The sequence below is a fragment of the Myiozetetes cayanensis genome, unplaced genomic scaffold (genome assembly GCF_022539395.1).
Source record: "Myiozetetes cayanensis isolate MyiCay16 unplaced genomic scaffold, myiCay2020 scf22, whole genome shotgun sequence".
Lineage (NCBI taxonomy): Eukaryota > Metazoa > Chordata > Aves > Passeriformes > Tyrannidae > Myiozetetes > Myiozetetes cayanensis.
This window is the reverse complement of record NW_026087434.1, coordinates 8740083-8767421: the sequence shown is the minus strand read 5'-3', so window position 1 is coordinate 8767421 and position 27339 is coordinate 8740083. Positions and strand designations below refer to the sequence as shown.

General features: G+C 47.2%; 1 protein-coding gene across 1 annotated transcript; it reads right to left on the bottom strand.

Annotated features, from left to right (window-relative positions):
* Positions 1-1046: 1046 nt before the first annotated feature.
* Positions 1047-25450, bottom strand: METRNL (meteorin like, glial cell differentiation regulator). Its single transcript, XM_050319320.1, has 4 exons — positions 25175-25450; positions 19265-19653; positions 2700-2759; positions 1047-2025 (listed from the first exon to the last, which is right to left on the bottom strand). Exons 1-4 carry the CDS (start codon positions 25285-25287, stop codon positions 1709-1711), a joined length of 879 nt encoding a protein of 292 aa, XP_050175277.1. The 5' UTR covers positions 25288-25450; the 3' UTR covers positions 1047-1708.
* Between the last annotated feature and the right edge of the window lie 1889 nt (positions 25451-27339).

Here is a 27339-nt window from a genome sequence, read left to right as displayed (position 1 = left end):
GGGAACCTTGAACTGCACAGAACAGGCTGCTGGGTTTGGGGCTTTGCTTATAGGAGGCTGGAAGGCAGCAGGGGTCAAACAGCAGGCTATTTCTTTGCTGAAATAGTCACAGTGTCCTGGAGCCTTTTGGGATCAGGTTAGCACAGCTAAAAGAAACTCTTCTTCTCCCACAGGCCCACACAGAATGAATTAAGTTGAGAGGAGTCTACAGAAACACTTGCAGAGGGATTTTGGTCTCACTACAGGGCAGTATTTTGGTACAACCCTGGGTTTTTGTACCCCTGATAAGTGTCATGGGACACTCATCCCATCCATCCCAGACCTTCCTGCATCCCTTGAGCTGCTCCAGAAGCCCTCCCTGAGCCTCAGAACCAAGTTACATGAAGGAGAGATGAGGGATGAGGTAGCAAGAGTCACTAAGTGGAAAAGTTTTTATTTAAAGAACCTGATGGCCTAAAATAAAAGTTGGAGCAGTAGAAAGTGCCGAAGAGTGAACGTGGGCAAGAGGTTAAGATCCCTGTGAAGGAACCATCAGAGTGAGGCATTGCAGGGAAGGGGGAACAGTGGGAATGAGCAGGGGGGAGAGCTGCTGTACCTCCCACAGGACACTGCCTGCAGGAGCGGCCCACCCTTATTAAAGTGCTTATTTTTTATAAGGTGGCCTGGTCCTGTCCCCTGGGACTCACAGGCACGAACATCCAGCTCGTGCCAAGCCGCCAGCCAGCACAAATGAAAGCTTCGAGCTAAACATGAAGGGGCAGCCTGCTCTTTGGAGCCGCTCCCAAAACAACGCCATCGACATCAGAGAGAAGAACACTTAAAGCCTTGCCTGGACACATGTCTAAAAATCTCCAAAAATAGCTCCTGCTTCCCCTTTGAAAAACACTGTGGTTTCTAAAGCCTCACAGGAACTCTGGTTCTGCTCAGAGAAGCCACAAAACAAGCGAGCGGCCCAGAGCTGATCTCTGAGCACATCTGGACTGGCCGAGATCAGCCTTACAGAGGAGGAGGGAAAAAAAAAAAATCGAGATTTTAAACAGCATGTGTCAAATCCAGGGACCTTTATTTCTCTGGAATGGAAAGAATTTGCCAGCCTGGACAAAAAAAAAATTGCAGGCGGCGATTGTACATTCTTTCAAATAAAAAAAAAAAAGAAGAACACACACACACACACACACATAAGAGTTTGGCTCCATAAATTTCTGTCATAAGAAACAACTTTGAATTGTACACCAAGCTTTTTACAAAGCATCCATGTTAAGATGTTTCACCGTGCTCTATCACATTCTTGGCCATTTATACAGAATACGCCATACCAAATGCTACATCAGCTTAAGACATTTTTAAAAATTAGTATTAAAAAGATACAAAGGCATCTTGGCTTTCATTTGGGTTTTTTTTTTTATTAAGACATGAGAGTTTTTTCTTTGTTTGTTTTCCTAAGGAAGTCACTAAAAAAATATAATAACTTAATTCATAAGGACAAGATTGGTTAAAAATCCAGCCTTGCTTGCTTGGCAGCCTTCTCAGCTCGTACCTCTGTTGCTTCCATTAGTCTGTGAGCAGGTTGTGGGTGTCCTGTGGGGTCTCTCCTGCCCTCCAGATCTGTCCAGCCTCTCAGTGACCAGTTTTGTTCAGAGTTCTCGCTGTGACCAGGAAATATTCCTGGCCAAGCGCTAAAATCGATCTTCAGCCAAACCAGGGGGGTTCAATCTGGGCCAATTTCACATGGGTTTAGCCCTTTGTCTTTTGCCTCTCTGTACATCCTTTGGAAGTCTTTAAAACGAGGGGCACAGCCTAACCTGGCCTCCCCAAAGTGCATACGTCCCGTGAAAAGGAAATCTCCGTCTCCTGGCTTCACCCCACACTCCAGCAAGGTCTTTATTTGTCCTCTCCAGTTCCCACTCTCCCCTGTCAGCTGAAAGACTTTGCTCTTCTGCCTGTACAGTTTGTTGACACCAACATGAATGATGGATTCTTGCTCTTCTGCCTCGTTCGTTACGTTTTGAATGGAGCCTCTGATCACTGGAAACAGAGAAAATATTGAAGGATTAATTAATCCAGAAGTCCCTCACCCAAACTCAGCCCTGTGCAACCAGGGGGACTGACTTCACCACAGCAGCCCCAGTTTGGTCCTTTGTTATTTTTAGGGTTAAGATTATCCAGTAACCTCCGGTGTATATTTGCATTTGTTATAGTCTATATTTGTAAACTGTCCAGCAAAGGGCACCCATATACATTAAATATAAACAGAAAAATAATTACACTCATGAAGAAGAGTTCCAACAACAAGGTATAAGCTAAAGGCTCCCTGACAACTTCCTTTCTGTTCTCCAGCCATCACAGATAGCAGCTAATACTAATTTCCCCTTTAAAACGGGAAGCGCAGACAATTATTGAAACTTTTGGTCTTTTGTCAGCAGTCAACCAACACTGTAGGGCAGCAAGTAAAGGCCTCTCCTAGATGCACCCAAGTCCTTGAACTTCTACTTTTATTGTGGTTGCTGGGTCCCTCTGTCCACCCTGGGGAAGTGCCAGCTGGCCAGGATGGTTTTGGGGTCCTTCAAACCATGTCCTCCTCCCTCTTCCCTGCACTCCCTCAGACCACATTTACTGCCAGTGCAGGTTGCCAAGTGTAAGGAGGTGTCCACTGGTGTTTGTGGATGTCACACTGGCATTAGGGGGAAGCAACAACTCACCAAAATCACTAGTGCAGACAGCCAGGAGAACCTCTGTGTCGCTGCATGGTCGGCAGGGAGCTGGAGAGGAAGGCTCAGAATTAGCAAAAGACTAGACAATAATATATAAATAAACCATTTAAATTAACCAAAAATGTGGCACACACACAACACAGAGACAAGCAGTGTAAAGACCTGTCAGGCATCCATTCCACTACAAGAAGTGGGGGCTAACTCCAAAGTCCTCATGGGATTTGTGTACCTAGGCAGGAATATGGTTCTCTTTACCAATCCTGCTGGGATAGATTGTGTAGCAAACACCCCACACGCTCACTGTGCTTATGCAAAATATATTTTGATGCTGGGTGCATTTGCAGGGTGCTCTGCTGTAAATGCAGCACTCTCAAAGGCTTAATTTAAGATCGTGTGTCTTTTGTATTCTGATGGCAAAGCTTCTCTCTTACAGTTTCTATCAAGTGTTGTTGGGCTATTTCACACCCATTTAGTCATCACCACATCAAAGATTCAGGAGGTTACAGAGTGGGGGAGGCAAAGAAGGGAGGGAAAAACCCCCAATGCATGTGTTGGAGGGCGCTGAGGCAAAGCGGAAACTCGAGCCCCGTATCTGTTCGAGCTCAAGCAGCACAAAGACCATTTCCTGCACTGCTGGAAACATTTGGATATCTGCACTAATCTAATCAATGCAAGAATGTGGCTCCTCTTTGTACTCAGCCAGATATTTCTGAGGAGAAGGTGCTGTAGTTGCAATACAGATGTTTCTATAATACCCTGTTGAGTTCAGGAATTTGCTTACTATCAAGGTCTGCCCTGCCTGGGGATGCTCAGTGAGTCTGTCCAGGGTGGCACAGGGATCAGAGCCCTTGTCTGTCACTTGGTGTCATCTCAACACACCAGTCAGAAAAATGGAGACCAGCACAAGCACAGAACTACAGCAAAGCAGGGCTTCCACTGGAGATGAGGTGAAGCCCTGGAGCTGCAGCTGGTTCCATCACACATTCCACCATCAAACCCCAAACTGAAGCTATCCCACTTCTCCCCACCCCTAAAAAGATCAGTTTTTGAACCTCAGCATCTGAGAACACTTAGTTACCAGATTCCCAAATTGTCACACCCTTCCCTCACCCCCACCTGCTTCCCAGAGAAGTTTATCCACTGCCCTAAGAAGTAGATTTAAACTTGTCTGCACAACGTGCAGCTGGTGCCTCTGATGCTCCTCTGTCAGCACAAGCCACTCTCTAACGTAAGACATGGCAAATCTCTTATTTTTTCCAAGGTCCCAGAAAAGCAGTGATCCAGAAAGAAGGATTATTGAACCAAATCCACCGGATTTGCTCCAGTCAGATGATTAATACACAGTGTAACACGCTGTTTAATAGGATTAAAGGGAATGTAAAATGCACATTTCTGGGCAGGGGCATTTGAAGGAATAATTCAAGGAGGTTAAAAAGCTCCAAAAGGAAATGACAAGGAATAGGCAAAATAGCATCTGGATCAATTGGCTTTTCTGTTTCGTCTGAATGTCTTCAGGGCCCTTAGAAACAAGTCAGCCTTTCCTGCCTTTCTTTCCCTACATACCATTTCAACTCTCTTTTTTCAAAATGCTCAATATAATGAGAAATGCAGAACCTGGATCTAAAAGGAGTACCAGAATAAACTCAAGCTAAAGATATCTTAACTTTTAGACTCAAAGAGATTTTGATCAGGGGCGAGATCAAATGTCCGACAGAGAAAATTTTATTAGAATGACAGAACCATTTAGGTTGGAAAAGACCTCTAAGATCATCAAGTCCAACCATTAACCCAGCACCACTGTGCTCACCAGTAAACCACATCCACAAGTGCCACATCCACAGGTACTTTGAACACTTCCAGGAATGGTGATTCCACCTCTTCTCTGGGCAAGTCTTAGTGTATTAGACACAAAACATCCTACTGTGGAGTTGTTTCATTCATGGCACCTCCCAAATCCATCCAGGGGAAATGTCCCTCTTCCCCAGCCTCCCTCTGTGCAAATCAAGACCTGACTTAGATTAATCAAATGGAGGGAATCTGCAAACCTGTGTGAATCTCACAGCATTTTCACATGGATAGAAGCCCCAAAACAAAGCACAGCTGACAGACATCTTCCAAATCCAGTTGGATTTCAGATATTTGCTCTGCGAAGGCCTAATAATAAAAAGGCATCTCAGCCTTTTTAAGTCTGAGTGAAAACAGTCTTGGTTTAGACCAGACATCTCTGTAGTTCATCCAACCCCATCGGAAAATTGAAAACACCAAGATGACTCAGGCACTTCTGTTCTCCAAAGGAGTGCAATACAAGCAACAGCGTTACAGATGAAAAACAAAATACTTTAAAAGTGGTTCCTTCCATTTAAACAGACTGACACTGTAATAAATCAAATGAACAAATCTCCATGTATACACAGAATCAAATCGTTGTAATTGTGGACCCTAGGCAAAATCCTGCAGCCTTTTAAACGCAAGAGGAAATTAAAAGTCCTCGGTGTTGCTCACACTAGATCATTGCTTAAAACCTGCTTCAGATCCAGCTGACTCACAGCAGTGTGGTGGCATGTGAGCTGCTTTAATAACCGTTTTCCACCACCCATCACTGCAGCACCAGACAGATGAAGACCAGAAATCCTCTTCTGTGGAACAACTCCCACATCTGCATTCACAGAGTATCAAATAGATCTCGCAAGTGGCAAAAACAAGGTATGCAAGCACAGATGGAAAGCGAGTCGTGAAGGATTACTGCCGAGGTAAATGGACCATTAAAAAGCAAATAACATCCACCGGCTACAAGCAAAGCTTCATTCCTATCCAGGCTCATAAAAGAAACAAAATCCTTAGGAGGTGGCAATGCCTACACTTTGTTTTGAATCCCAGCCAGGAAGGAGCCTTTGTGGCACAAGTTGAGTTTCAGCTCATTCACTCCGGATCGGGCAGCAGGTGCTTTCCTCCATCCGTGGGTCAAAACCACACACACACCTTGGGCTAGAACGGGAAGCATCCTTATAACTAAAAAAAGAAAACCAAGAAAAGCACTTCACTCGTGCACAGCAGGTGAAGATGCTCATTTTCTGGGGAAACGGGCCTGGTTACTAAACAAGGCGTCTGTGTTTGCCCAATCCCGACTCTGATCCCGACTCCCTGGGGACGTCTCGAGGGCTGCCCAGGTTCTCGCCTCCAAAAGCAAGTCTATGAACTTGCAACAACAACAATATCAACGTCAGCTGCTCTAATTCCTTTTAACTCGATAAGCCAAAGAGCCTTAATTCATACAGCAGCAGGGGAAGGGGGGAAAAAAAAAGAGAGAGAGCAAAGCAACATTTTATTGAAGCCCTCTAAAGCCCAGATGCCTATAACTCAACTCCACTGCCGGTGGCATAAAGCCTGCATTGTGCACGTCGGCTGCCGACTCTCCTGGGAATGCCTTTGATGGATTTTGACAGTATCCTGACCTGAAGTAACCTGAGGCAGCCCTCTCCCTCCACCCCCCCAGTCCAGTGCCTCCAAAGGCCTCTCTATTCACCTCCCCGCAGAGGGAGATGTAATTACATCATTCCTCACAAGCCAGCAGTCATGTCCCAGCTGCTTTGAGCGATTTGCCCTCTGAACCTGATGTTACTGAGGAGGACGTGGTGGTGCTAACAATAGACCGCACTTGTTGGCCAACAGCTTTGTCAAACACGTTGCTGGTCCTCTCCTGGACCTCTCCTCAGGGAGGCAGAAACGCTCAGGAAGAGAGAGGGACCTGCCCTGAGGAGGTGCCATGAGCACCAGGTGGTCCCCAGCTCAGCCAGCACCACAGCTGGGGTGTCCAGAAAGGGTTTTCTCCAATACTGGGGACGGATTTAAATGCACCTTTAGTGCTGCAGTTAAGCACAAATCTTCTGTGCCTCGAACGCGGTGGGTGGTGTTGCTGTCCTCCCTCAGCTCACACACACAGCCCCAGTCCTTCCTCCTTTGGTTTGTGACATTTGCACGCAACCCTCCTTTCCTGGGAGAGCAGGAGGTGGGGGTTAGGGAAGGGCCATCGTGTGGTTTAGGATGACGGCTCCCTGCAGGACACACTCGACCGAGACGTGCTGGCTCTGGCTGCAGGCGTCACAGAAACCACATGAAGGGGCCTGATCCTCTTTTGAAACATTTGTGTTTCAACAGCCACCCATGGGTCTGACTGACCTTACCTTACCCCAAAACCAGCTTCCAACCCGTAACGAGCGAGAAGTCCCCTCTGCCTGCCCTGAATTTTCTCAACGCCCTCCACAACCTCACGTCTCTCAAGAACAGCCAGGCTGCAGGTCTCTACACACCGTCCCAAAACTCCACTTAGTGAGCCCCAAAAGCCCTTCTCCATCCGCTGTCCCCGGGCAGGCTGTGCTGAACATCCACCCCCGCGCCGGCAGCGTGCACAGGAAGAGAGACACCCTTTAAGCAGAAGTGAAAATGTTTAACACAAAGCAATTGCAGAAAACCGCTGCACCGAGGAATACCCTTGGGTTTTGTGAAGAAGAGGGTGCCTGCGGTGTGGTGGAGGTGTGGATGGTGGGGGAGGGAAACACTGAGCTCTTTATCTGAGCTTCCAGTTGCCCGTGGCGCACATCACCCACACCACGGTACTTCTGAATAACCCTTTGAAGAGCAATCAGACCTTTTAAGTATCAAAAGCCACAGAGGAGGCCCAGGCAGGGTTGAAGCTTGTTTTCTGTTAGTTCTAGGTTTAAATCTTTCGTTTGAAACAAGTAGCCTTTTCTCTTCAAGACATTTAGATGGGTCTTGTTGCAGCCCGGGTTGATTTAAGCCAAGCCAGCCTGTACTGCAGCACCTCCAGTCGTACTGGTGTGGGGTCCCAGACACATGTCTTGGATGGAAGATCAGACTGACATCACCATTAGTTCATGTGGAACAAAGAAACCCACCCACACCTTTCAAATTCTTGCTGGCAGCTCTGTAATTGGCACCTCTTGCTGGCAGCACCCTACTGGAAAGGGCATCATCTCCTTCCTGGAAACACACAGTGCAGACTTCTGAGAGCAGATTATAAAAATAGACATGTGGTTTCTCCAGTGATGGTGCATTTCTCCATCATTCCTCTGAGTCCTAACCAGAAATGACTGTCTCAACTGATTACTGGACCAGTGATTTATCTGGGAGACAAGAGTGTAAGGGCAAACATCATATGAGCAAGAAAAAAAATAAATCTTGCCCTGATCCTGCTTTAACTAATTATAAAGTGGAATAAATCCTTGTGATTATTTCTTCCTAAGTATGCCTGGACTTTCTCTCTGAAGAAGCAACATTTCTTCCAAGAAACAAACCTCTCACAGCTTATGTCCCAAACAAAAAGACCTGCTGCTTTGCAGTGGAGGTGGGCAAGAATCCCACAACCACTCTGGTTTACCAGGCTGTGACTAGTCTTCTCCTTTCTAGATACACCTCGACTTTCCTCACCCCCTCAGAAAGCTCTTCCTGAGCAAGCCAAAACACCACTCAACCTCAAAACCCTCACAACCCCCGCACCGAAACACCACGCAAACTACATCAATGCATCTGCACTGTCAGTGCCTCTCGGACTGAAAATGAAGTGCTGGCTGGGAGCTGAGGCCAGCAGAGCTGCACCCAGCACACCTGCATTTCACACAGGACCTGCAGCCCCAGCGAGGGAGAGCGGGGCCAGATGACACTGAGCATCTCCACAGCTGGGCTGGAAGTCACTGACACGCCGTCACAACACACAGAGGAGCTCTCTCATCACTCTTTGGTTTTACAAGGTTTTCCTGTCTTAGGACGGGGTAGGATTACAGGGATGGGGTAGGATTACAGGGCTTTCTGCAAGCACTGCGCTTTTTCCAGTGTGTCAGTAAGAAAAGGTCCAGTGAGGGAGCAACCAGGAGAGCTGGGCTTGTGCTGCTCCCAGTCCTCTGCATCAATAAGCCTCAGAATTCCACAGAATCATGGAACGGCTTGGGCTGGAAGGACCTTAAATATCATCTGGTTCCATCCCCTGCCAGGAACAGGGATACTTTCCACTAGCCCAGGTTGCTCCAAGCTCTGTCCAACCTGGCCTCGAACATTTCCAGGGATGGGGCAGCCACAGCTTCTCTGAGCAACCTGTCCCATGGCCTCACCACCCTCCAAGTAAAACATTTCTTCCTAACATCTAATCTAAATCTTCCTTCTTTTAGTTTAAAACCATATCCCCTTGTCCTATCAGCCCACATAAAAACTCACTCCCCTTGTTTTTATAAGCCTTCTTTAAGTGCTGGAAGGCTGCAATGAGAGATTGTGCTTCTTCAGTGAATAGAAGGTTAATGTTATAAATCACCTACTGAGAGAGTTTAGTGGTCCTCTGAAGGCAGAACTCTCCTTCCCCATATTTGCTAGAAAATTAACCTGAGTCCCTATGCTGAGCAGAAGAGGCAGCTCAGAACAAGGACCACGAGCACAGACACACAACTCAAAGACTCCCTTCTACAGCCACAACACAGCCAAGATTTGGTACAGGACCAGATGGTGATTGAGCAGCTGGACCAAGATCATGATGCTGCAATGGACATCCTCCCCTGACCCCTCCAGGTGCAGAAAGGATATTGGTGATTTTACCTCTTCACAAAAGGAAGTGTCAACTCCCAGTCCTTGCCTTAGCTCGTTTCTAACACTCAGTTCAACTTGCACTTATGTACAAGTTTCCAGAAGTAACTTGGAAAATACAGACATTGGCCAAGAACAATTTAAACCTGCAACTAAGTTTAATGAAATGCAGACTTTCGTAGGCTGTGGCATAGACTGTGCCAAGACAATTGAGTTAATACCACTTCCTTCCTGCAAAGAAAGAATAAAAAAAGCATATTGTGAACCTCACCATTAGGCATGTGATGACCTTTGTGTTCTGACAAATGTTAAGACAAGAGACCATAAACCAGAAATTTATCTTTTCACAGAAATGTCTTCCAAGGGGTATTAAAGTCCTTAAGTACCAGAGATTGACTATTTGTGTAAACAGTGTGAGGAAGAGATTTGGTACTAGGCAAGCTCCATTTGCAACGGCTTGCAAACTGAAACTTGGCTCAGCAGCTACAGAGCACGTAAGGATCCTTTGGGATTGCAGAGTTGATGCCTTTTTGCTGTTCTGAGATGCAGCACCCATTCTAACAAATGAGCTGAAAGGTCAGCTAGAAACATGAACGGCCATTTGCTTAAAATTTAAAACAAAACGGGGGGGAGAGGAATGAAAACCCCACAGAGCAGTTTTTATTCAAGCAACATTAGCCATTATTAAACTCTACCCAGGAGAAAAGATAAGTGACAGGGCTTCAAGACACTTCTTTCTGTCCCACCTCCTCCTCCTCCATGGCAAACTGCAGAGCTGGGGTGGGCAGCGATGGAATAGTGACTGGATCAGTGCCACCTCCCAGCCTTAGCTCCTACTCTTACCCATTGCATCACAGCTCTGTAAAAACCCTCTGTTGCAGTCAAATCTGCAATGTGTTGTGTCCAAAAAGCCCCACTCAGCAGATCAGATGCCCAGTTAAATTCCTCTCTCTGCACTGCAGCAGCAGAGCCCAGCAATCGAGAAGTGTCTCTCTCTGCAACTGCACCAGCCCATGGTCCTGTGCCAGCAGCACATGTGCACATCTGCCACTTCTTTGCTCTCCCTCTCTCCCTCCCTAACTGCAATTAAAGGGAAAAGCTGGCAGCAAGGTAACTGCTGGGAATGTCTCCTGCTGTACATGCACCAAGCACCACTATAAAGCCATAAAAAAGTAGCTCTGTTTGTTTATCTCACAGAAAATATCTCTCTCCTTCCTCAAACCTACCATTGCTGCCCAAGGGGGATTAGGAATGGGAAACATGAGGACAGACAAATTGCTGGAAGTCAGAGGTGCTTCCAGATGGTTGAGGGGCTCCTCTAATCCCCTCTGACCAGCAGAGGAGGGGCTGGGGCAGGACCTCCCTCCCTGTCACCCCACGAGAACCTGCCAGTACAGGCAGCACCAGCATCACACCCCTGAGCTGCCCATCCACCTCCCCACAGCACAGCACCAAAGCAAATATTCTCCTGACTCAGAACCCACAAAGATTTATGGCTTGGCTCATCCCCTCCTAAAATACACTCCGAAAATATTTCTTCTTTCTTCTAAAGAAAACGTCATTCCAAAGCCTTGTAAAAATCACACACGAGTCAGAAAACATAAAGTTATAAGGAAAATCTTTCATGTCCTGTTTGGCTTTGTCTCCAGTAGCTAACACAGCACTCAGCTGAGATGTCATGAAGTGCTTGTGAGGCAGAAAATGAAAATGCGAGGTGTTTTTTACTCCCATGCCCTGGGGAAAAGGTGCAGCCAAGCACTTCCCTCTGCCCCTGCCAGGGGTTTAGGAGAGGCTGGAGCCAGCACCTACTACCAGGCTGGAATCCTGCCAGGAACACAAAGCCTTCCCTCCCTCCCCTTCGGTCCGGTCCATTAATGACTTCTATGGAGCAGGGGAATAGAATTAAGTAACAAGTGTCTGGTTAAAGTTAAACCTTAAGAGTGGAGTAATGACAGAGCAAAGATTGAGTGAGTCTTAAAAAAAAAAAAAAAGAGAAAGAAATAAAAAGAAGGAAAAAACAGCGTATGTGCCTTCAGATCCACACAGGTCCTTCTCCTTCCTGTTTCTAGGAATCAAATTCTTTTTGGTACGTGGGAGAGCTCTGAAGGAGCAAGGCCAGTTTTCATTATAAAACCATGTTTATTTGATCAGCCTCTTCTTGAAGAGGGCTGTGGAAGGGCTACACCTCACACAGCGAGAGCCTAGATGTTGTAGGTACTTCAGGTCTTCCATTTGTAACAGGAAAAGCTTTACAATATATCATGGTTTTGTACTTAACTGCACACAGTTCTTGGCCATATTAACATCATTCACCTGTTCTACATAAGAACTTGTTTTTTCTCTTGAATTTCACACATCCACTTGCAGATAGATGAAGTTGGTGTAAGGCCACTGACAGTTCTGCTGGGGCAGAGAGGTGCATCCTGTACAAACAGGGTGATCTGGGTGGATGCTGATGCCATGGAAAGCCAGGCCAGGCTCCATGTGCATATCCCAGCACTAAGGAACACCACAAGTCTCTCAGGGCTTCAATACAGAAAACCAGAGTTTATGCCCATTGCAGGACTCAAATCCCATACAGGAGTCAGGAGGTGCCCTGACATACAACCCAAGCCAAAAAATCCTCCCATAAATCCAAACCAGCAGCGCAGTTGAACTGGTCAAGGCTGTGTGTCACACAGCAGCAGCTTTTTAACACCAAAGATTAAGCCTCCACCACAGCTTTCGGTCCAGAGTATCTTCCAAGTATCTGTGCAGCATTACAGTGAATATTTTCTGGCTTCTAGCACAGATTAAGGTGAAGGAGGTTTTCAGTCCTGCAAATCAAGACCCCAACACAGGAAAGCTTTGGCCTATGTTTCAGTAAGTGGGAAGAGGAATGCACTTCCCCCGCCCTCCCATCCCTTCTTTAGCTACAGCCTCAGGAATTAGCAAACTAAACAGTTTTGCAGAGCAAGCACAGAGCATTATTAAAGACTGCCAAGCAACTCTGCAGGATTGCAGCTCTGTTTGTGGGACCATCCTCGGCGGTACAGAAAGGTCAGAGCCGAGGGAGCCCCAGCTGCCAGGACAATACACCTGACTGCTTATTGGTTTTGACTGCCCACTGAGTTGAGAAATAAGCTAACGGCATTCGTGGCCAGTCTAGCAAAAATAAGCTATTTTCTTCCCCCTCTCCCCTGCAGCTGTGTATTTATCACTGCAGCCCCATTGTCACCTCCTCTGCCCACTGCAAAACCAGCTCCTGTCCTGGTGACATCAAAGGACAAGCAGGGTCAGGAGATGCTGGCAAAGCCAGCGTCTTGGGGGAAGGAAAGATTAAATTAGGGCATCCCTCCTATTTAGCTGGGGTTTTTTCTTTTTGAAGATGAAGACTTCTCAGTCTGATTCAGGTCCCTAAAGCACCACCCTCGATCGATTTTGGACGATGTAAGAGGGTGTGCATTCCCCGAGCATCAGAACTGCACTTTGAAACCATATCACACAGGAAGAAACTCTAAAACCTTGCTCTCAAACTCTCCCACCCAGTCAATCATTTACTGCAAACCTGACCACTTCAGGCACATGAATAATTGGAGCAGGTTTCCAGCGTCTCAAAATTAATCCCACTCCAGGTGGTGTAACAGAGCAGCCAGCTTGATGCAGTTAGATGCTGACCCATGACATCCAGTTCAGTGATATACCCTCAAAAACCAGCTTTAACTGTGCCTTTTTAGATACATACAGGATTAGGGAATGCTGTTTATACTTTTGTAGTTACTTTGGACCAAGTTTTGTATCATCTTTTACTATGGGAAAGACAAAGGTACTGTGGCAGAGCCTCCTGCAAGGAGGGTCAACACACAAAAACCCCTTTGGAAATAAAGTATCCTGAACTAGGAGTGTCAGAAGGGTACTTATAAGGCCCAATAATTGAAGTGTATTTTGAACAACGTCATTAAAGGCTGTTTTCTGATGTTTTTCTCTTAAAACTTGCTGCTGATGTTTTAGAGGGAGAGAAAAGGCAACTAAACCAGAAAACCTTTAGGTGCACCAGGGAGCCTCCCTGAGCTGCCACCCAGCAAGGTGTGCTCAGGCTTACAGAACACATCCCTCAACTTTGCTCTGCTGCTCGTTGTGCACTTCACCAGTAAACCCCAATCACAGACTCACAGGATGCTTTGGGTTGTAAGGGACCTTAAAACCATCTAGTTCCAGCCCTCCTAACACTGCTAAACCCTGAGAGGTGTAAGAGTTTTATCCTCCGTGGAAAGCAAGGGGGGGAAAGTACAAAGCAAGCCATTTTTCTGATCAGTTGGGGTGTGTTAGAATAAAACCCCCTGCCAACCCCACAGCACCCAGGGGTGCTCCCAGCCCACCACGTAACGCGGTGCCAACACCTCAGATGGTCACAGTGACTCAAGCAGAACCTGTGCTAAGCAGAAAGGTCACGGTGACTTTCAGTTTAAGTGTTCCAAGTGCCCCTTTCCATCACCTCTCCTGCCTACAGCAGCGACGAGCACAGCGGGCACCAACCACACCTTCCTCCTTGCGGCTCCCCCGGTCAAGAGCGGGCACAGCAGCCACAGCCTCCTGCTCACCCACACCAGGACGCTTCCACTCTGACAAGAAGTGAAAAACACACCAGTGTGAAGGTAAAATACTGCCACCCTAACCCTGGAAAGATTCAAATCCAGCTTGGATGGGGCTCTGAGCAACCTCATCTAGTGAAAGATGTCCCTGCTCACTGCAGGGGTTTGGACTAGATGGTCTTTACAGGTCCCTTACAATCCAAACCATTCTGTGATTCTATGAGCTGCTGCTTCAGGTTGCAAAGCTGAGCAGCACGTTCAGCCTCCAAGAAGGACAAAAAAAAAAAAATATAATAAAGTGGGTTTTTGGGAGCAATCAGAGGAAAGCAGGAGATTAGGATCCTATGAACTGGAATGACAAAAGAGCTCTCTCTGGGAGGGTACCTGCAGAGATAGGGCTCCACCTCTGCCAAACCCACACTGCAATAAAGATCAACAGTTAAGAGGGTGTTTCAAAAACCCATTTGTTAGCAGAAACACGGGCATAGCCCAAATACTTATGAGCTTTCTGAACTTGCAGTCTGTTTTCTCAGACCAATGAATTAACGGCATACAGGAAATAGCTGAATACTGTTAATTACTTAACTGGATTTATCCAGTTTTGCCTTGTTTTTCAGATACCCACCCGGGTGCTGTACCTCCTACCTATTAATATTCTCGGCCAGGTACCCAGCATTAATAAAGAAAACATATAAAAGAGCTACTAAAGCTGCACTAAGTCAGGAGATGCCATCAAGATAAAGGGACATTTTTGTTAAAGTTTGACTTCTTTGCTACACAAAAGCGGGTGGGTAATGAAAGCGCTTTCAATTTACCTCCTGAGCTCTAACAACTAAATTACAGACATCTCCATGAGTGCAATGGGAAAAGCAAACTACACAGCTTACACAAAGCTGGATCCAGAGCTTGATGCAACACTCTTGAAACACAGACTTTAGGAAACAAAATAAAGGTCCTTTGGTGGGACAGGGGAAGAGGATTCACCTTCCCCTCCAAAACCTTTGGTCAGACCTACAGATTCTTGTTTCATAGCAGTTGAGCAGAAGCTGAAGGACTGAAAAAGCAAATGATTCTCAAGGGACCTTCCCACTTCCCACTGGAGGTTAATTCAAGCAGCCTGCTGTGCTGCAAGGCAGACCTGGACCTGGCACATGCTCCACTCCAGCTGAGAAGCTCGTGTGGGTCATCACCTTCAGAAAACTTCTAGGAACTATGATGGCCAAACAACGCTTTTGCCAAAATCCTCCATCTACTTGCCAGTATAGCAGAGACTCCGAGTATTTTCTTCCAGCTCAAGCAGAAAAAGATTAGAATCAACAGAATTCAACAACTTAAACAGGTTCTGCTGATTCTCAACTGGCCTTGGGCCAAAATGTCACAATGCCTCAGTTCTTCAGCTGGGCAAACACCTTCAGAGCCTGGCTGCAGGAGCTGAAGTTAATGGACCATCAGTGTGGATGGGAGTGATAGAGGGGTGCAACCCAAAACCTAATGTGAAATCAAAAGCACTTTCAGTCACCCATCACTTTGGGTATCAAGAGGAGAACACGCCCATCAAGATGCCTGAATTGTCAAGGTGACCCTTCTTAGAGACTACTCCCATTAGATGGTGACAAGCACTGTTTGCCTTTGATCCTCTTTCCAGCTTAAGAAACAAACCCCCAGAAATGTGCTTTTTAGATGGCTCCTATCACAGTAAAAAAACTTCCCACAGCAAATGTCAGCAATCTGAATTAAAACCTCTCAGTATATTACAAACACCTCCTACAGCTAGGGAATCTAAAGCAAATGTGATAAAGCAGAATCAGAGTCGAGAAAAGGGTTAAACCACCAAAATCTGGAAAAACTGTAAGACTGCCCTGTGTCATTCAACCCTACCAAGAAAAGGGAAAGGCCAATTCAGAACCTTCATATGTTTTCTCCTGAATTATTTGCTAGACTCTGATTAAGTGGGAAAGAACGGCTGTAAACTAATAAAACTTGAGGTTTTCTAATTAAACCACAGGCACCCTGCCAAGCATTGTTGATTTGTTGATGCACCCTGCAATGTCAGGGCTCCGAGGACACAACAGGTCATTAAAGTATTAAACAGATGACTTACACCCTTTAATCAGAGCTGGGATGCCAGGTTAGGAAGAGAGAGTAAACTCAAGGGCAGAGTACAACAATTATCACCAGGAAACAAACACAGCACTTAGGGAAAGTGGGGAGAAGTTGTTAGCAAGTAGTTATTGCACAAGGAAAGGGCTGGATTACTGAGCCCCACACCTGGGTCTTTTATGATAGCCATCTCCCCACTCTGCACTCACAAGAAAATAATGCAGTATTTGTGATTTTCAGTCCTTTGCCATCAGATGAAGTGCTGCAGCTTCCTCTGCCCAGCACATCTCAGCCCCCATCTACAGCAGCATCTCACACCCTCGTCATCGCTTCACACCTACTGCCAGCTCTGCTGAACTCTGTCAAACTGCAACTGAGACAGGAGCAGCCTCATTTTTCCAGTGTGCAACAGCCAAAAAAACACCTTAAGCTACGTTTGTGACCGAGACAGAGATAAGGTTAGAGAGAAATACAGGACCTTAAACACAGTTTTCAGCCCCTTTAAAGTCAGCACTTGCCTCTGGCTTGAGCCTCCTCTCTGATAAATCTCCCGTGATTTCAGTGAATTGATTGTAAACTTCCCCTCCAAATGCACAGCTCTGTAAAGGGCATTTCTTACGAGGCTTCACAGAAAAACTAGAAGCAGCTCCAGAAGAAAGCAGGTCCACGAACTGCAAAGAGCCTCAAATATATTGCTCTATGGAAGCCTCACAAGGCAGCAATTTGGCAGTTTCCCCAGACATATAGATATTTATAGGAGAATAAAAGTGCTCATCTAAGTGAGTAGTGGAAAGAGTCATGTATGGCATTTGCATCGTGTTTTCACCCCCCACGGCCCCTCCCCAGAGTTTGGGGATCCAAAAAAAGGCAAGAGAAATAATTTAAAATACAATAGAGACCCCCAGTTTGCCCTGAAGGCTCTGCTGATGAACTATTAAAAAGCTGCTTCTGGCCAAACAAGACACTGAGAGCATGGAGCAGATTCCCCACCACATTGTTTCGTAAGACAGCACTGAAACTCAACCAGTGTCTGTTACAGCCGAAAATACAGCAGTCAAAAAAGTGATTTAATGTGCCTATCAAAGAGGAGGGCTGTAATTGGATTCATTCCTCAGTCAGACTTCTGAAAGACTCTGAAAGACACTCCCATCAGCTTTAAAAACCTCCAAGATTTTATGTGGAAAGAAGAGCACTTAGTTCTGAAAACACAGCAGTTTGTGCTGGCATGTGCTGGTAAAGGATGTCAGCAGCAAATCCCCTTGATGTTAGCAAAGCTCAGGAGAAACCCTGTGTGCAGACTAAACCCAGCAGTGACAAGCAGTGTTTCTCTCATATCATTTAATATGCAAAAGTCATTTCAATTTTTTGCATTAAAAAAAAAAAAAGCATGACTTTTCTTGGTAAATTTAAGTCACTTCTCATTAGCCTGCCCATGTCTTCGTCCTCACAGCCTGTCAAAGAAAGAAGCACAGAATCTGGGAACATTCTCCAAATAACTGATTAAACAATGTTTTTAATGTCTCCTGCAATGGAATTTTACTACATAGCTGACATTCTGCAGAGCATATTCATCTTTGCATAAATGATCTTACTGGGAAAGCAGCTCTGCAGAGACACCCCACTCTGTGTGTCGTAGAAGCAGAGCAGAACCCTCCATAACAAGCTACCAGTTGAGGACACGGCAAAAGTGAAGACAGCGACTTGAAATTTGGAATATTTGTGTTTATCTTTTTTTGTTTTAATGGCAAAGCCGCCACCTATCAGTTGCCGGGGTTACTGCATCGGCGCTGCCCTCAGTCTGGCTGAGCCTGCAACTGCTCGTCTCAGTCCAGCACAAAAATAAAGCCCCATCCAAGCTGTCGTGACAACATCTAAACACTGGCAGGGCAGCGAGTCTGCACGAATACACAAACACCCAAAGCCAGAGTCCTGCTGTGGAAGGCAGCCAGGGGAGGGGAGAGGATGGGACAAGTTCTGCAATCACTTATCCCAGAGGAGGATGAGGGATGCAACGCCTGGGAGATACAGCTGCACTTTAATTAGCCACACCACCGCTTATCTCAGGCAAAGCATCGCCACCAGAATCTGCCCAGCCTGCAATCGGCTGGGGCTGCACAGCCTCGCTCACCGCGGGTTTGGCCCTGGGCTGAGTCATCCCAAGTGTGCTGAGAGGACTCTTCTCCCCCTCCCCTGCACTCTTTTGAGTGAAGGCAGCCCCTGTTTCAAAAGAGAACTCTGGCTGCCACAAATCTGGTTCCCCACTTAAAATACCTAAACCTTGAAAACCTGTGTAGCCATTTGAGACAAACTCCCCAAGATCTGCTATTCCTCAGGCTATTCTGGGAATCTCCCCTCCTTGGTTTTGGGGATAGAAGCTAGAGGCAATTCTGAATGGATGAGATGCATGAACCAAATACCAGCTATCTAAAGGGAATTCCCCCTTCTCCCTGTCATCCTCCACAAATGCCAGCTTTCCTTCTCAACCTGCCTAAATGATCAGCACAATTAGGTCACACCTAGAGCCATTGTTCCCAAATGCTATTTAGTATCAGAGTTTACAGGCTAGTTAGCTCTTTCAGTTTGTCCACTCCACCTTCCTATAAGCTATAAATAAAACTTCTCCCTACAAAACTTGCTTTTTGTAATGGTCGAGAGAGAAGACAACACTGGCCCTGTAAAAGTATTGTCATGGTGTTGAAGTGCCATGGCACAGTAATGCTCAGGAGAGTGCAATAAACAGAGCTGAGGAAGGAACACACCATTTTCCTTGTTTAAAAAAAAAAAAAAAAAAAAAAGAAAGAAAAAGCAATAATTAGGTCAGCAAGTAGCAGTAGTTGCAAAGGGGGGAAAAAAAAAGCCACCACGGAAAAGGAGTTCCTCCTTGTTTAAATGTTTATTATTCAAAACATGCAGCAGGATCTTAAAAACTGAGTTAAAAAGTAGTTAGAAAAGTGTTACAGCGAGGCTGGGAAGCCCAGTTCACGCTGGAGTTCAGTGTAGGGCAAAGCCAGCTCCTGTGATTCACCCCATGCCTGCAAGGGGAAAATCCTTCACATTGTAGCCCTCAACAAATTATTGCAATCCAGCCTATGCTACCGGCCCCCCCAAAAAACAACCAAACAAAACCAACCAAACAAATAAAAAAAAAAATCAGTTCTTCCTCAGCAGCCTGTTTATAAAACATGTCCTTAAAAGCACACGGATCTCAGCCCCGACCACTTTCCCACTCGCTCCCTCTGCCATCTGTTACGCATCCAAGGCCGTGTGTGAAAGTATGACCAATGCCCCGGAACTCACCAGAAGCTGTGTGCAAATCAGCTGCTATCCCCTTGCTCATCAATTCGTACTGGAAGCCTGTGATCTTCCTGCTAATGTCCTGCTGAGGAGTGGCCTCCACAAACAGGCCCCCCTGGTCGTAGCCAAAGCAATACACTCTGCTGGGGCTGCGGTCCCCGTCTCGGACCAAGAGTTTCAGTTCTCCAGTTTTTTCCAAATAAATATTTGCTCCTGCAGAGTCCTTGAAGGGCTTTATGCAAACAGTCAAGTGTTTGTAAGAGGCAGGTGAAATATTGGGCCGCAGGTTGACTATGAGCGCTCCCGTGGGATACATCCACTCTATGGACCCTTCGGAACAGCGGAGGTAGACCTGTTCAACATCCTTCCTGTGAGACTCGTGAGTTAAGCCACTGGGGGGAAGAAAGAAAGAGAAAGTTAGAGAAATGACAGAGGCAGCAAGGTGACTGCCATAACCTCAAACCTTCAAAGACCCACATCAACAAACCCAGGAAGCCCAGGACAGCACCGAGGGTTGGCTCATCCAGCTCAGCAACGCAGGTCTCTTGCAACACACTTCAATTTTGTTCTTACAGGACAACTTTAAATCATCTCTCAAAAGAAGAAGTCGAACCACTAGTAATAGGCTTCAGAATTAAATAGGATATAAGCACATGATCAAAAGGAATGAAATTACTACAGCCTCAGTCACTGCCCATCAGCTGAGCTGGGGCAAATGACTTGGTGCATACCAATAAAACACGTACAGCCCAACTCCTTCCTGGTGGTGGCTCAAACCAGCACATTCTCCAGCTTCACAGATCAGACTCCACCTTTCTCCTAGCACTTTGTTCCCCTTCCAAGTCTATATTCCCAATGGATCTGAAACTGGGAGGGATGCCAAGCTCACCCTGTGAACTGCAGCAAAGCAATGCTCTGGGTGTTACTGATACCCTGTGGCCCAGTTGGGCAGCCCCAAACTCCAAACTGGGAGGGTCAGGAGAAAAGACACTGCAGTCCCCAGTCATAGCTGGGGGAGCACTGAACTGTGCTGCTTTCTTTGGTGGACACTTGTTCCCCCATTGCTTTCCAACATGAGGTTTAAGTTTAGCTAATCACTTTACTTGATTGTAGTGAAAACACCCATAGCCATGTGTCTGCTTGTAGCCCATTGGGCTACAAGCAGACACATGGCTATGGGTGTTTTCAGCAAAAGAGAGAAAATGTGGCCATTTCCTACCACTGGGACACAGGGCCATCCCATGTGACTCAAAGCACTGGCACTGCAGGCACTCCAGTCAGGAGAACGAGTTGTGGGCAGCCTGGTTTATTGGCTGCAGCATTTGGGCCACTAGGCAAAACTCCTTTGGTCCCAGTCCCTGTCCTGTCACAAACCTATAAAGTGAGTATGAGCAAACCACTTCACCACCAAGCTGGTTTCTCCTCCTACACTCTGAGCACCCATTTCCCAACTATAAGCATCTTTTATTCTGTGCCTGTAGAGCACCACCCAAAACCAGACTCTTCATCACAGCTCATGGGTCTGCTTTGCAGGACTTTGGGAAGCTTCACAACTTTCCCACTTGTAGGCAGATGAATCAAGACAGGGAGAAAAAAAATAATTAGAAAGGATTAAGTGACTAGTCCGAGGTTACACAGGAAACCTGTGGCAAAAACTTATTTTAATGTAGTGCAAGTGATGACACCAAGTTCTGGTTCCTCAACAGAAGCCTCCAAATACACAGTTTCTCATCCCAAAGATATATTCAGGTGCTGAACAGGTTTTAAATCCAAGTCAGCATTTAGAATGTAACTAGAAGCAATGTGTAAAAGGAAAAAGAAAGAAAAAAACAAACATATGGTTTGCATTTACTTGTTGACGTGACTCATTATTGTGAGTGTTGGTGTGACCCACTTGATAGAGGTTACATGAGGAAGCTCAGAAAGAAAAAAGTCATATTTAATAACAATAGAGCCTTCAAACATGTGCTTTTGAATAATCTTGAAAGCCACATCAAGAACACAGATGAGGAGGAAAGAGGGACAAGTTTTTAACCTTTAGTCTCTTGCCCTCAAATTCAGTAGTACTTAACACATTCAGGAAACTTAACTTGCAATGGGATATTTCAAGTTGACTGTAAATCCACATCTGGGCCACAAAATCAGTTTTCAGCACAGCACACACATGATGCCACTCAACAGAAAGCACAGAAGTCTGTTTATGTGCAAGCTGTGAATAAGTAAAATTAAACAGTGTAAAGCTTATCCCCTCAGCAAAGGGGCAGAAAGTTACCCTCACACATCAAGACATCAAAACAAGCTGCAGAGGTTCTGCAGGGCTTCTACTGGCACATTCCAGCCTGAGTGCTTAAACAGAAGGAAGATACCAGGGGCAAGACTCTGAACTCATGCAGTGAAACTGCTGTTGCAAGTGATCCCAACAACACTGAGGCAGGGAATTTCTGCCAGAGGAAAAAAAAAAAAAAAAGTCTTAGTATTAATTTTGTTCAAACGTTCACGCTGTTCAAACAAAAAACAGGGTGGACTCTGAAATTATCTTCTGAAAGCCAATTATATCCCACAGGCAAGAGTGATGCCATTAGACAGATACATCAAGCACAAGTACCTGTACACATTAAGCCTTATAATAAAGGATGACTCAAAACTTAAGCAGATTTCAAAATACATGTTCACATTACTTAACAGCAACCACCATCATGCAGTAAAACCCGTCGCTTTGCTTTGAGTCAAAATGACAAGTCACCACACAGGGATGGTTTAACACCAGGTTTAGTTTTCACTAGCCAGGCATCAGACATACCACGTCCATACAGTAATGGAGGTCCAGGAGCCTTTTTTTTTTTTTTTTTTCACCTCCAAACTCACTTGAGTTTTGTTTTTTGGATTTCAGAGTATATGACAAGGAGACAAGGCAGCTGTTTCATGGTTACAGTGATGGATGAGCTATCCATCACCCCTTTCAAAACTCTGCTGTTTACTTAATGAGCACTGGTTCCTCATACCAATCCATGAGGACATCCTGAATCACTGCATCTGTCTCCTCACTCATCTCCCTTTCTGGCTTCAGCCACCCCTTATGTTTGCCCTGAAAGACCTGTTACAGTATTGCTGCAGAGCTGTTATTCTGCAATGTGCAACAGGTGTAATTTAAAGAAAAAAGCTATTTACTTTATTTACTTATCCTATCACAGATGTGCTGAAGAGCCCTAAAAGTACCCATGTGCTCTCTGCACACCGCAGTGAATGAAGGGAACTTCTGATTCTAACTTGGAGTTTTTAATTAAAGATGACAACGTAGAGAGCACCAAGAACTCCTCAGAGCATCCACCAGTACCAAGGGCAAGATGGATGGACACAAAGCAGCCACATCAGAGCTGAGTTCTCTCTCTACAGCCCAAAGTCAAACACACCAGACCAGCTTATTCTCAGCCTGTCACTGAACCACTTTGCCCAAAGCATCAAGAGGTCATTGCAGCACAAAACCCTGAACTTACAGCAAAAGTAATAACCAGACACACAGCACAGAGAGGTTTCTGCTTTCTCCTGGACAGAGCTTTCCTGGAAGCTCTCTGCCAAGCTATTTATTAAGATGCTGCTGTGGCCTACTGAGTGCATTTAAATTGCAGGTGTCAAGCTGTGCATTGCATCAGATTTCCCTGGAAGCATGAGGGAGAGCTATAGGAATCCTAGTGAAGCTCTTTATCCTGCTCAGGGGTATAAGCTCATCACTTCTCTATAAGCTAATGGGGGAAAAAAACCCACATGCAGAATATTCTGTTTCTAAGATTGTTCCTTCTAGTATAGGCATGTACATAAAGGTGAGAAAAGACCTTCAGATTTGCTGTAGGAGGTGACATGACTCTCAAATCCACCAGCACAAGACAACCTAGGACTTCAATGTGGGAAGAAAGACTATGTTTTGGCATTCATAGCTTTTTCCAGCAGTTAAGGTAAGAAGCATCACATGACTTCAAAATATTACATTCCACATTAAAAAAAAAATCCTTTCTAACTCACAAAGCTATTAGTATCCATACAAATATTTAATTAGATGGTTATTTACTGGTACAGCAAATCACTTTCTTTCCTTCTTAACTGCTACTCCTTCAGGACAAAGCAGATGATATTTAATGGCCTTAGGACTGCCAGCATTTCTAACAACACCTGTTTGCTACCAGCAAGGCCAAAGTCAGTCTTGGGTTACTTTATCCCCTCCCAAGACTCCAATCCACCTGGACTCTGGAACTCTCTCAGACAAGTGAAACCATCCAGACTGAACTATGTTCTCTTCCTTCCCTGCACTTCCAACAGCATCATCACTGAACTGTCACTACTTTGGCTCACAAGAGCAACAGGTGAGTAAATCCGAGTTTGCATTGCCAGTTCACCCCAAACTCAGGTACAGGAAATGAGAGTTTACTCCTCCCCCCCTTTCTCCCCCCCACCCCAAGCATCACTCCCTTAGTGAGATACTCAAGTCATTGCTTATTCCAGCCCTGCTCAGGTGACAGGAGTGGTCACTGCTTGCTCTAAGAACACAGGACAAAACTAAGAACCAAACAGGACAGGATTTCAGGGGTTTGTCACCACTCTTTTAAAAAACATGCTGCAGCCCATGTGGCAAGGTCCAGGGGAATACATGCAGCTGGGATGCTCAGGGATGAAAGCAGGCACAGGGTTTTTTTGGTAGGTTAGTTGGTTTTTTTTTTTTGGTGGGGGGAGGTTGGTAAAGCAAAATGATACAATTAGGATTTTGCCACAGAACGAAAAGGTTTGGTCTCTATCAAACACACTCGCCTTCAAGTAGATTCACTGCAATTAAGTATGCATCAATTGTCAAGAAAAGTTCAGAAAAAAAGTAAAAGACCAAGCATCTGCATGTTTCAGACTGTAACAGATAAGAAATTACGGTGTTGTAAGTCAGTCCAGCTGTTTCCCCACTCGAAATTGTCCCTACTCGAAAATAACCTACTGATACAGGTCAGTCAAATTTTTATGCTACAGAAAGTCAGATTTAAGCAGCATATTAGAAACTGAACCGTTTCACATTTCAAGTTAAGTCTGACCCAGCAACACTTGCTGGTTGAGCAGAGTCGCTTTTTTAAACCTATGAAGAGTGGAGAAGGTCACGGACCCAACCACACACGTTAAACGTATTACAAGCAATTAAAGCAAAGATAATTTGGGAGATAAACACTTGAGAACTGGAGAGGTTTCTCAACCGGTGCAATTAGAATAAATCAGGAGCGCGGCCGCTGTGCCAAACCCCGCTCCCAGCGCTCCCCATCCCCGCGGGACGAGCGCCCGGGAGCAGGGAGTGACCCCGGGGGCTGCGGCGCGAAGTGCGGGACGCGAAGGGAAGGGAGCGGAGGGGATGGGGACCAGCAGGAGCTCCGGGGAGGGCCGCCCTGGCTGCGGCGGGAGCGCTCCGCAGGTGCACCCAGGGCGGGCAGAGCGGAGCCGGGGCTGCCCCAGCGGCCGGAGCCGGCCCTGCCCCGCGCCTGCCCCGGGCGCGGCCGCCGGGAAGATGGTCGCGGGGAGAGAAACTTCTCCGCGGCGGACTTGGCACCGCCTTCCCTCCTCTCAGCCCCTCCATCCCGCCGCCGGGCCGCGGGGAGCGCAGCCCGCCACGGCCCCTCCATCCCGCCGCTGAGAGCCCATCCCGCCTTGGCCTCTCCATCCCTCCCCGCAGGGAGGGTCCAGCTGCCCGCCGGGGAGGAGGCAGAGCCGCCCCCAGCCCTCTCCTCTCTCCGCCGTGTGCCGCTCCCTCCCCCGAGCCCCAGCCGGGCACCGCAGCCCCTGCGCGCTCCGCGGCGGGAGGGTCCCCCTTTTGTACTCAGCACCAACTTCTTCCCCCGGCCGGGGCGGCGATGGCCGCGGCAGCCCCCGCTCCCCGCTGGGCTCCCGCCTCACCTCCCCTTCCAGTTGCACAGGTCGCTGGAGTACTGAGCCGCGGCGCCGCCGCCCAGCAGCAGCCGCAGCCCCAGGAGCAGCGGCAGGAGCGCGGCGACCGGGGCGCTCCGCATGGTCCCCCCCGGCCCGGAGCGATCGCGGTGCAGGCGGCGGGGAGCGATGGGCGCAGCGCCCGGGGCTCGCCTACATGGTTGGGGAGCGCGGCTACCCCATGCCCGGCTCCCGCATCCCGGCTCGGCGCGGCGCCTGCTCCGCTCTGGAGCTCGCACCCGCTGGCTGCGGGCTCCCAGCTGAGGGGCGGGAGCGGCCCGGCCGAGCGCCGGCTCCTCCTCCCCCGTGCTCCCCCCGCCGCTCCTCCTCCTCCTCCGGCACTTGCTGCGCCGGCAAAACGCGGCGCCGGATCGGGAAGCGCCGCCGCCCCCGGGCATGGCCCGTCCTGGGCTCGCCCCTTCGCCCCCCTGGAGGTGCCCTGGCCCGGGGGAAGACCCCGCTCCGCTCCTGCCCCATCTGGGCCCTCCAGGCTGCCCGGGAAGGGGTGGTGCCCCGTGGTACCAAAGGGTTTCGTTTAGCTGGGAAAGTCACTGAGACGCGCGCTCTGCACTAAGGGAGACTGTGGGTGCCCGCAGTGACCCGCATCCAGTCCCGGGGGTGCAGCCGGGGGTGCCCGCAGTGACACGCTGCCTGTCCCTGCGGTGCAGCCATGGGTTCCAGCTCCGCAGCAGGTGACTCTGCTTGCAGCGGGATGTCTACCTGGGCACAATTCCTGGTGGATGGAGGCTGACAATTTTGCTGGAATCTTCATTTACCAGGAAGCACTTGGTATTCGATCCTATTTGAATAACTCTTCAACACTTAGTGACCACTAGACAAAACTCTTCGTCTTGTTTAATGTCCCTCTTTATTCCACTTGTTGATACTTTGGATAATTAACCCTTGGTGGCAGAGACCCTTCTGCGAGAAACCAGAGGCAATGAAATGCCTTCCAGGACGTGAGGGAAGCTCAGAGGGTGAATCACCCAAAGCTCGAACTACGCGGGCCAAGATAAATGTGGAAAAACAAACCCTGGATGTGGGGATGGGGGCAGGAGGGGGGAGAGGATCCAGCTGCACACAGACTGTGCTCTGATATGCCAGGCGTCGCATATTTCTTTCAAAGAAGCAACAAGGGGGTCGAGATTGATACTGTACATCCGCAGATAGGAGAGGGGTTAAAATATTTCCAGATCACTGAGTTTCTTAGTCTCCTGTTGTTCTTCCAAGTGTCTGTCCATGCAGCTTTGTTAAGGGCACAGCACAGATTTTTCTAGGTGAGAGTTCGTGGATGAGCATTAAACATTTACACCCTGTTCACACAGTTTGGTGTATTGCCCTCCTTAGTGCCTGTTAAAACACCTTGCTAAGTGCTCCGGTGCTGTCTGAGAGCATCCGATGGCTAAAACAGGATATTCCAGCTCTGAGTGCTTCCTGCGTGCTCCTGCACTGAGGATTAAATCCTATGCAGTGTATCCCTTTCCATTTGTGGGTTTAAGCTTTTCATGTCCTTTTTGTTTGGTAAATTACAGGTACTGTTCTGCTGATTATGAAGCATTAGCATAATTACAGTAATTCTGCCAAATGATGCAATGCATGTAAACATGTAATTAGCACGGAGGGACAACACTGAGCAAAGTGATGACAACATGCAATAATGCAAAATGCCTCATTCTCCCGGTCATGTGCAGTGACAGAGGCTTTAGAGCTCAGTGCCTTGATTATTTCTTTAGAAGGAGGTTTTGTTAAAATGTTTTGCTTCCTTCCCTCATACTGGAAAGAAAAGCATACAGAGAAAACACCGTATTGCTTTATTCCTTGGAGTGTTTATATGTGCGACCCTTTGCATGCCCCCCCACGTACTGTATCTGATTTCCTCTGCAATATTCGAACTCTCTGCATTTGATAAAACAAACAAGTGCCCAGGCAGCTGCTCACATTACACTTTGGAACTTTTGAAACTGCCTGAAAACTGGGAACTTTTAAGATAGGGAACAGAGTGTGCTGTTTAGCAGCAGCTACTACCTCTGCCTTTCATTCCCCCCCTTTTTAACTTGGAAAAAACAGTGGCATTTAGTTCTGGGGACCCAGAAAAGTAATGGCAACAGGGGGGCTTTGAAAGCCCCTCCTGTCCT

What these genes read in the sequence shown, in the direction of transcription:
- METRNL (XM_050319320.1), bottom strand. Translation starts at nt 25,287, where the DNA reads ATGCGGAGCGCCCCGGTCGCCGCGCTCCTGCCGCTGCTCCTGGGGCTG. An exon ending in CTGTGCAACTGGAAGGGGAG is followed by an intron (nt 19,654 to 25,174) that starts GTGAGGCGGGAG and finishes TCTTCCCCCCAG; the next exon opens with TGGCTTAACTCACGAGTCTC. An exon ending in TGATTTGCACACAGCTTCTG is followed by an intron (nt 2,760 to 19,264) that starts GTGAGTTCCGGG and finishes CTTCCTCTCCAG; the next exon opens with CTCCCTGCCGACCATGCAGC.